The following is a 10,411-nucleotide window of genomic DNA, read 5'->3' on the forward strand; positions in this document are numbered from 1 at the left end:
GGTCTCGAACCCGCAGGCTCAGGCAATCCACTCATCTCAGCCTCCCAAAGCACAGGATTACAGGCTGAGCACCGAGCTCGGCTGGGGTCATTATTAATCAGGAGAGGAAACAAAGGCCAAAGAGGTGACTCGGCCAGTCCAGGAGTCATGTCTGGACTAGGTCGTGTGAAATCCTGGCAGGCATCCGGGTAGAGGTATCCAGCTCAGGAAGTCGTTGGAAGCTCAGGCCAATGGCTGGGGTTGAAGAGCTTTGGAGCTGTTTGGGGGGCGGGGGGAGGAGGGTGGACTCAGGAGGCTGACGACCACATCCTGGGCGCCAGCGGTCGGCGTGGTGGAGCTCATGGTGTGGGTTGGAAGGTGTGGGGTGAGAGGACGGCGGCAGCGAGCAGATGGTCACTAGGAGACAGGGCATGTGGCAGTCACCGGGGACTGCAGAGGCCAAGGGCACACAGCCGACGGCAGTCAAGGACAGAGCCACAGCCGGTGGGGACAGCACAGCCTACCTCTGGGGTGGAGCACCAGGAACGGAGGAGGCCTCTAGCTGGCCTCCCTATAGGGAGGATCAGCTGCTGTCGAGGGCCTCGGGGACGAGCAGCGTCAGGGTCCCACGGGGACAAAGACGAGCTGGGTGTGTGACGTCCTACTCCGAAGGCCGAGGTGGGAGGACCGCCTGAGCCCATGGGTTTGCGGCTGCAGTGAGCTATGATTGCAGTATTACACTCCACCCTCGTGACAGAACGAGACCCTGTCTCTAAAAAAAAAAAGTTCTTCACTCTATTATGAAACAGATGTGTGAGGGGGAAACAAACACACAAAAAAAACCAGAATTCTTTTTTTTGAGGGGAGGCCCCTTGTGCTCCAGGCTTGCCCCTCCAGGTGAGTGTTCTAGAAACCCATCAGCATCAGGGAACCAGCTAGCTGCATTCAGCTTCAGTGAATTTTTTTTTTTTTTTAGATATCTTTCAACGTGTTTGCCCATTTCATGATGGGTGATTTACCAACGCACCTGCCCACACTGCACTGAGTGTTCAGCAGTTTCTGACCAAATTGCCAAATTGTACCCCACCCTCCCTATTCACCTAATCTTGCCCCAGCAACTTTTTTGTTTGTTTGTTTCCCTGTTGAAAAAAGTCCTCAAAGGGAAATGTTTAGCCAATGTGGAAGAGGTGAAACAAAAAAGGCAGAAGCACTAAAAGACATAAAAATTCACAAGTTCAGAACCTGTTTTGAGCAGTGGAAAAGGTGTTTCAATAGGTGTATTGCATCAAATGGAGAGGACTTTGAAAGTGACTGAAGTTTAAACATGTGAGAATAAATACACAATTTTTTTTTTTGAGTCAGTCTCACTCTGTCGCCCAGGCTGGAGTGTAGTGTCATGCGCACAGCCACTGCAGCCTCAACCTGCTGGGCTCAGGCGATCCTTCCGCCTCAGCCTTCCAAGTAGCTGGAACTACAGGTATGTGCTACCACTCCTGGCTTATTTTTTTTTATTTATTTTGGAGACGAGGTCTCACCAAGTTGCCTAGCCTGGCCTCAAACCCCTGAGCTTAGCAGTCCTCTCACCTCTGCAACGCACAATTTCTTATTAATACATTCTGGGTTTTCTGGCCCCCTCATGTAAGTTGATTTCATTGGTGTCGCGGAGCTGTTTTCCCTGTAGCTCCATCAGGTGCGCTGCTGCCCCGTCATGGCTGCCGTGGCTTGACGGGTGGGAGCCCCGTCAGCTCCTCCAAGCTGTCAGGAGGGCGAAACAAGTCGAGTCGAAGGGGGCCGACTCTCCCGCGGGGGACACCCCTCAGCCACATCCGCTCCCACGCCAGACTCCTCTTGCCGCTCACACAGAGCTTAACTGACGACGGTTGAGCTGCATATTCAGACCCCTGCTGGACCGTCAGGGATGTCACGGCTTCCCCTTTCCCTCCAAACTGCACAGGTTGATGCCTTTACACACCTCTACACTCTGATTCTAAGACCAGATCTTACTTATGAAGTGAAAATTGACGGCCAGACGATTGAATCGGGCAGCATCGAGTACGACTGGCAGTTGACGTCACTGAAGAAGGAACAGTCCTCAGCAGAGCCTAAGGACTGGGAGCAGGCTGAGGAAGACAAAGCTCAGGTGTGGATTTTTCCTGCAGGCCCTAGATAGTGGAGGAGTGTGGCACTTATGTGACCTGGTGACGGTGTGGCTGCGGTGTGGCTGCTGCGTGGCTACGTGACACACTGCCCGGTGACAGTGTTGAAGCACCCAGAGCCCTCGAGAACACGTGCAGAGCCCAGCCGCAGGGCCACGCGTGTCAAGGTGTTGTAAAGGGCTTAGAGCATTTAAGACGGAAACAAGTAGATTTGTTTTTATCCGTATTTTTTTGCACTTGATCTCAGCCAAAAGGCCAAGAAGCGATTCGTGTTTCTTTTTAAGGATAATGTATCAGGAACCCTTTGAAATACTCTTTGTTGTTCTGGATTTGAACGGGAGCCATGTTTTGAGCACTCTGCCTTTGCGACCGATGACTGAGAATTGCAGTTTTGTTGCGGGTTCCCTTGAGCTGCTGCAACAAGTCCACACAGGGCGGCTGAGGGCAGGCACGCGTTCCCTCGCAGTTTTTCTGAAGCTAGGGAAGAAAACCCAGGTGGTACAGGTGCCGCCTCCGAAGGCTCCAGGGGAGGGTCCTTCCTGCCCCCTCCAGCTCCTGGTGTGGCTGGTGACCACATACCGCCGTCTCTGTCCTCTGTCTCCATCTCCATGCGGCCTTCTCGCCCTCCTGTGTCTTCTCCCTCTCTCTCATGAAGACACCTGTCGTTGGATTTAGGGCGCACCTGGATAACGCAGGGAGTGCTCGTTTCAAGATCCTCCACTTGACTACCTTTACAGAGACCCTTTCCACATGAGGTTCCAGTCGCAGGTTCTGGGGATTGGAACATGCACACGTCTCTGTGGGAGCCACCACTCCATGTGCTACATGCCACCCGTGTTTTCATGCCCCTTTGTGTCAGGCCCTGGGTGCAGGATGCACTCCAAACAGGGAAACAGGCACGGAATGGCAAAGAAGCCTACCTGGACCTGCCGGGCTGGTCAGCAGGAGATGCAGGTCTTGGGACTCAAGTCCTCTCTGCCTCTGGCTTATGGGGACACTGTCCCGGGGGTCTAGTGAAGAAGAGTCTGGGCACACCTGGGGGACGGGTGTGTCCCTGGGGTCTTGAGGGGAACTGAACATCCCCTCACAGCGTCTCCAGACTGGTCGTGTCCGTTTGTAGGCGAGCTCCGCGTGAGCTCTCGAGCCTCTAGCTCACAATGGCCCAGTGGCGGAGGAGCCAGCCGCTCGGGCTGAGTGCTGCTGTCTGCTGGATCCCAGGGCACGATCGCCTCCTGTGGGTGGGTGGGAGTGAGCACGCAGAGGAGGAGCGGCTAAACCCCAGAGCAGTTGCAGACGTCAGGGAGAAGCTGCAGCCGAAGCACGAAACTCGTGACACTTGACAGGTTTCTGAAAGAGGAAACACCGTATGCAAGACTGTAGGCTTCTGTGTGTTTGTCTGAATGTCAGTTCACTGATAGCACGTTTTTTATCCGTTCATTCAACTCCTAGTGAGCTCTGTGTGTGTACGTGTGTGTACATATCCATGTGTGCCTCAGTTTGGGCTGCTGTATGAAAGAGCCTTGGCTGGGTCGTCTGAACAGCAGAAATATATTTCTCCCAGGTCTGGAGGCTGATGTCCAGGATCAGGGTGCCAGCAGGTTGGGTCCTCAGGGGACCCCTTCTGGGTTTCAGATGGCTGCCTTCTCACGGAACCCTCACCCAGAGTGAAAGCTCCCGGGCCCCTTTTCTAAGGGCACTGATCCCATTTGCGTGGGCTCCGCCCCCAGGATCTGAAAAAAGCCCCGTCTCCCAACTCCACCACACTGGGGTGAGGATTTCAACCTGGGACTCCTGGGGACACCGACAGACCATTGCAGAGAGGGTGCACACACATGCCTGTACACACACGCGCAGACAAAGGGACGGCGGACTGTGACTGCGCTCCTGCTGGTGCCTCCCGGCAGTGCCTGCGCGTCTTGGAGCGCGCCGCAGGAGTCTGCTTCCCTCTGAACGGTCCTCACAGTCTGTGCACTCCCACGCGCTTCGGTCCGAATGAGCCGCCAGGCCAGGCTGCTCCGTCTGTTCCTCTCTGCAGAGGGAAATGGGAAATCCTCGGGGCTGGGTGACGGAAGCCCAGTGTGGCCACCCGCAGGCCCTCTGTGGGGTGGGGAGCCTCGGCGGTGGGAGGCCTGGGGCGCGCCACCCTGAGGAGGAGGGGGGAGGCTGGGGCAGGCTGACCGGCCTGCCCTCCTCTCGCACCCGGGCCTGACTGCCTCCCTCCGCCCCGCTGCCTTGGAAGGACTGGGAGAAGCGTTTCCTGGACACCAGCGCCAGCAAGCCGAGCGACTGGAACCACGAGCTGGACGGGGACTGGCAGGCGCCCCTGCTGCAGAAGCCCCCGTACCAGGTGGGTGGTGTCTCCCCACCGAGCCGAGACGCCCTTGGGCCGCCCTGCCAAGGCGTTGGGCCCACCGCAGCTTGCTGTTGCAGGGTGGCCTGAAGCCAGAGGGCATCCCCAGGGACGTCTGGCTGCACGAGAGGCTGGGGCGCGCCCACTCCCTGCTGCACTATGACCTCGCGGAGTTCGAGGACATCGGCGCCATCGGGCTGGAGCTCTGGCAGGTGCGTAGCTCTGTGTGTGCTCGACCTGCGGCCTGGCCTTCGCCCCGGGCCCCTGAATTCCCTAACCGCCGTGTTGAGCGCCTGCTGCGTGCCCGATGCTCCCTGGAGCTGGTGAGGGAGCTGTGCTTCTGCCCCGCCGCCCCCGGTTTGCCTTCCACACACGGTGGACACAGCGATCCCTGTTCCGCACTGACCCGTGGCCACATCAGCTTTAGGACAGGAGGCAGATCGGACACCGCGGGTCCAGGGCAGGACCTGAGACTCTGCGTTCCCAGCGAGCTCCCCGGTGCTGCCAGCCTGGCACCCTCCAATAACCTGGAGCAGCGGCCCTCAAACGCTGCCGCAGAATGTCCAAGTTCCTGGGGAGCTTTCAGAATCCCCATACCCAGGTGACCTCAGCCTTTGGGGAAGGCTGGTGCCAGGCATTCACAGGATGTGTGACTGGACTGTGTGCAGCCAAGTTTGAGAACAAGTGCCTTAGAGGGACGGGTGTTCTTTTTTTTTTTTGAGTTGGAGTCTCACTCTGTCACCTAGACTGGAGTGCAGTGGCCGCTCCCGGCCACCGCAGCCTCGACCTGCTGGGCTCCAGCAATCCTTCCACCTCAGCCTTCCAAGTAGCCAGAATTACAGGCATGCGCTACCACGCCCGGCTGAGTTTTGGATTTATTGTAGAGATGAGGTCTCGCTGCCCAGGCGGGTCTCTAACCCACGGGCTCAGGCAATTACTCACCTCAGCCTCCCAATGGCGCTGGATTGCAGGCTGAGCCACCGAGCCCGGCTGGGACGAGTGTTCTAACGTGGGTTTGGGTGCCAGCTACTATTGAAAGCTAATTGCTGTTTGTTACTGTATAAGCAAAAGACAGCTGTGGTTTTTTTTCCTGAAAGTGTTACATATGTCACACCAATAATGGAAACCTAGTAGCAAAGCACAGGGTGGCGCACATGGTGTCCCAGCTATTCGAGGGCTGAGGCCGGAGGATCACTGGATCCCAGGGGTTTGAGACCAGTCTGGGCAGCAGAACAAGACCCCATCTCTAAGAAAAAGAACGAATGCCTTCTTTTCATCTGCAGGTGAGATCCGGAACCATCTTCGACAACTTCCTCATTACGGACGACGAAGAGTATGCCGAGAACTTTGGCAAGGCCACCTGGGGTCAAACCAAGGTAGATGCGCACCGTTGACTTTTCCTCTGTGGTTCATTTACTTTTGCAAATTTTGTCCAGAGGCCTAATGCACAGGAAAGGGCTTGGCGTGTTTTTATCAACAAACGCCGCACCCAGCTCAAGATGTGGACGTGGCCAGCATTCCAGAAGCCTCCATGCACCCCCCTGGACAGCCCTCACCCCCAAAAGCCTGCACTGTCCGTCACCACAGACGGACTTGCCTGTCCTGGCAACGCGAATAGATGGAGCCATCCACTGTCTCAGCTCCTAGACGCTGTTGTGAGGTTCGCGCATCTGTGCGTCATGGCAGCCGGCCCTTAGTGTGAACATTGCAAGGTGCTGTGCCCCTTCTCTGAGGATGCGGCCTGGGCTTGCTCCAGTGTGAGGCCTTCTCAACAAAGCTGCCGTGAGCGCCTTGGGGTGTCTCTCAGGGGACACGTGCCAGGAGCCGGACTGCTGAGGCGCGCGGGCTCATGCAGCCGCGGTTCTCCACGTGGTGGCTGTATTTGCGTTCCCTTCTGCAGGGGATGAGGCTCCAGCTGTGCCACATCTGTGACGCTGTGTGCCTAGTGCTCTTAGCTGTGGTTAGGTCGTAGCAGTCGAGGTGTCGTTTGCGCACTGTAAGACGTGCCCTTTTTAGGTGCGCCAGTCTGTGCATTTGGCAGATGCATACAGTTGTGAAGCCACCCCCAGAGTCAAGATACAGAACCGTGCCGTCACCCAGAAGTATCCTTGGGCCGCTTTGTAGACGCCTCCCCCGCCAGGCAACCACTGTTCTGCCATCTGCCCCTCCAGTCTTGCCTCTTCTAGGATGTCACATGCCTAGACACACGCAGTGAGTGACTGGAGCTGCTGTCTCAGCATGGTGGTGTGTCCGAGACGCACCCACGCCTTAGGTCCAAGCTGGCTCCTCCTTTTGCTGGACGTTGGCTTGTTTCTAGCTGACATGTGGGTTGTTTCCCGTCATTGACAGTGTGAACGGGGCTGTTGTGAATATGTGCGCCCGCTTTTCTTTCCCAGGGCTGAGTCACTGGGCCATATGGAGCATGTCTAGCTGTGCGAGAAACGGCCTGGGTTAGCGTGGTGGCGCCACTCAGGAGTCTGAGACTGAAGGGATTGCTGAGACCAGGAGTTCGAGGCTAGCCGGGCAACATAGTGAGATCCCCGTCGCTAAAAAAAACGTGTTTAAAAGGAAAGGAACTGCCAGAGTGTTACCAGAGTAATACGCTGTGGTCCCTCCAGTCTTGAACCTTCTCCGGCTCTGAGATTGTCCGTTTTGGTAGGCGTGCAGCGGCATCTCCCTCGGGTTAGTTTGCACATCTCTGATGGCAAATGAAGGTGGACGCTGCTTCATGGCCTTCTGTGGGCGTCTGGAGAGATCCTCTCTCGTGAAAAGCCTGTGGGGGGTGTGCGTGTTTTGGATCAGGCTCTCGCTCTGTCACCCAGAAACGGATGGCATGCTTGGAGCTCGCCACAGCCTCCACCCCCTGGGCTCAGGCAGTCCTCCTGCCGCAGCCTCCCGAGTCGCTGAGACTACAGGCACCACCACGCCTAGCTAACTCGTTGATTTCTTTTGTAGAGACGAGGTCTCGCTATGTTGCCCAGGCTGGTCTTGAACTTCTGGCCTCAAGTGATCCTCCCGCCTCGGCCTCCCAAAGTGCTGGGGTTATGCCCAGCCCATTTATAACTCTTTAAAGTCAAAGTAGTAAGACCTGTCGTATGTACTGTTAATGGATGGAAGCGTTTGTTTCTTATGCCATTAAGTATCAACAAGACTGTGGCACACCTCACGTGAGCTAAGAGGACAGCGGGCTTCTCTGCGTGCCCCGAGTTAGGGGAAGCTCTTTGAGGACCCTGACGCCGTACCAGCCATCGACTCTGAGTCAGTCAGCGGTGTGCTAGGGAGCCTCAGCGAGGCTGGGCATGAGGCTGGGCGTTTCTGAAGAAGAAAATGCTTGCTTGGCTCGCGGTTCTTGTGATCGGGCAGGTTCAGGGTTGGGAAGCTGCATCTGGTGAGGTCTCAGGCTGCTTCCACTCAGGGGGAGGCGAGGGGAGCCATGCAGAACACACGGGGAGTCCAGGGTCTTCCTAACAACAGCTCTCGCAGGAAGCCTCTATTTAGAAGGAGAGCCCACTGGTGACTGCCTGCCAGGAGGCACTGAGCTGTTCCTGAGGGATCCCCCGACACCTCCCATGAGCTCACCTCCAACACTGGGGACCAAAGGTCAGCATGAGGTCTGGAGGGCAAACAGCCAAACTGGCAGTGTGCACACATCTTCCTGGCTTTAGAGGAATTCCCTCAGTTCCTCTTTTCCCAGGGCCTTTTTGTCGCCTTCCCATCCTGGAAGTCACATTGAGACTAGCTGAAACACTTAGCGTTTTAAGGCGTTCCAGATGGAGATTCCCCCTCCTTTGTTTAAAGCGGTATGAAGGGCCTGACATGGCGGTGCATGCCTGTATTCGCAGTACTTAGGAAGGTCGAGGTGGGGGGGGGAGCGCTTGAGGCCAGGAGTTCGCGACCAGCCTGGGCAACAGTGAGATCTCATTTCTACAACAAAAAAAGTCAGTTATCATGAATTGATTGTTTCACGAACCATTTCTTCTTGAGTCTGACTTCTGCCCTAAATCTTTACTAAAATGCTTTCTCAGAGAATACTATGGGAGCTTTCTTGATGTTGTCTGCATGCTGACCTTGACCCTCTTATTAATCATACACGCCTGAATTTTTCTTTTCTTTATTCTCACCCTGTGGCCCAGGATGGAGTACAATGGCACACTTATGGCTACCGCAGCCTTGGCCTACTGGGATCAGGCAAACCTTCCTGCTCAGCCTTCCAAGTAACTGGAACTATAGGCGTGTGCCACCACATCAAGCTAACTTTTTTATTTACTGTAGAGACGAGGTTTGAAGCTGGGAACCCCTGGGCTCAGACAATTCTCTTGCCTCAGCCTCCCAAAGTGTTGGGATTACAGGCGTGAGTCACTGCGCCCAGCTAGATTTTCTTATTTAGACTCCGAGGCCTCTGTTCATGGGCCCATTCACGAATCTGCTGTTTGATGGATGGGGCCGGTTCCTCAGGTAACAGAAGGCGACTCTTTGATTCCTGTGGTTGCTGTAATTGTCATGAGCTGGGTGTCCTGAAGTCATAGACACGGCCCTCTGTTCTGGAGGCCAGAAGCCCCATCTCAGCATCTGTTGGCCCGAATCAGGGAGGCTGCAGGGCCGAGCTCCCTCCGCAGGCTCTAGGGGAAGATGCCTCCTTGCCTCTCCAGCTTCTGATGGCTGCCAGGGTTCCTGGCTGGTGACTGTGTTGCTCTGGCCCCTGCCTTGTCTTCCTGTGGCCTTCTCCCCTCGTTTGTGGGTGTCAGCTCTCCACCTGCCCCTCTCTTATGAAGGCGCCGTGATGGGATTCAGACCCGCCTGATAACCCATGTACTCTCCCATCTCAGATACTGATTTGGATCACATTTGAGAGACCCGGGTCCCATGTCAGGTAATGTGGCTGTTTCCAGCAATGAGGACTTGATGTGTCTGGGCTCTCACTCGGTCTGTCCAGGGCTGTGGAGATTTCTGGCAAGAGGGCAGCCTGAGCACTGACGTGCACTCGGTCCACGTAAGCGAACCCCGGGCCGCGGGGGCCTTTGCCTTTTGTCTCCTCTCCAGGGTCCAGAAAGGGAGATGGACGCCGTCCAGACCAGGGAGGAGGTGAAGAAGGCCCGCGAGGAGGATGAGGAGGAACTGCTGGCGAGGAGGGCCAAGGGGCAGGGGAGCCACTTTAGCTGGTTCCCCGGGCGGAACGAGCTGTAGCCATTCCCACCAGAGATAAAGGCGATCGGTAAAGGCCACACTCACGTTTGTCTGTGTTTAACCTGCACGTGTCTTTGGGGTCATGTGTCTCCTTTCCTCTGAACAGCGTTGTCGTGCTTCTGGGTGGTTGGTCCATGTCCCTGATGACCCTGGGCACGGAGACGTTTCCCCCTGACGATGCTGACCCTGGAAGCCAGAGGCCAGCAAGTCTGGCCAGAAACATGACACTCTTTTCCCAACCCCCAACATGTTTTTCTATTTTTATAAGAGAGAAGTTGGTAAAACTTACTTTGAAAAAGAAGTATGCTTGCTTTCTTGTGGTGTGGGTCACTAATACCAGCAAGGAAACTCTTTCAGTATGAAACCTTCACGCAGCATCTTTGGCGTCGGAGGGTTCTGTTGCTTGTGTGTCGGTGGTCTCCGCACAGACTCCTGTCGTGACACAGAAGCCTTCACTTGTCGGCTCTCTGAAGGAAAGCAGAATGAAATTCACTGTCTCAGGGAGTCATGACAAGGTCTCAGTTTAAATGTTTTCTTTGACATAATTTGCTTTTTTTTTTTTTTTTTGAGTTGGAGTCTCACTCTGTTGCCCAGACTGAAGTGCAGTGGCCACTCCTGGCCACCGTAGCCTCGACCTGCTGGGCTCCGGCAATCCTTCCGCCTCAGCCTTCCAAGTAGCCTGAATTATAGGCGTGCACTACCACATCTGGCTGATTTTTGATTTATTGTAGAGATGAGGTCT

General features: G+C 55.6%; 1 protein-coding gene across 1 annotated transcript; it reads left to right on the forward strand.

The window, feature by feature from the left end:
* Positions 1-1,533: 1,533 nt before the first annotated feature.
* On the forward strand, positions 1,534-9,970 carry CALR3 (calreticulin 3). The gene is made up of 5 exons (XM_008053813.1): positions 1,534-2,119; positions 4,375-4,482; positions 4,566-4,697; positions 5,769-5,861; positions 9,526-9,970. Exons 1-5 carry the CDS (start codon positions 1,898-1,900, stop codon positions 9,667-9,669), a joined length of 699 nt encoding a protein of 232 aa, XP_008052004.1. The 5' UTR covers positions 1,534-1,897; the 3' UTR covers positions 9,670-9,970.
* The last annotated feature ends 441 nt before the right edge of the window (positions 9,971-10,411 follow it).

This window comes from Carlito syrichta, unplaced genomic scaffold (assembly GCF_000164805.1).
Source record: "Carlito syrichta isolate Samal-C Ts95f unplaced genomic scaffold, Tarsius_syrichta-2.0.1 Scaffold288673, whole genome shotgun sequence".
Lineage (NCBI taxonomy): Eukaryota > Metazoa > Chordata > Mammalia > Primates > Tarsiidae > Carlito > Carlito syrichta.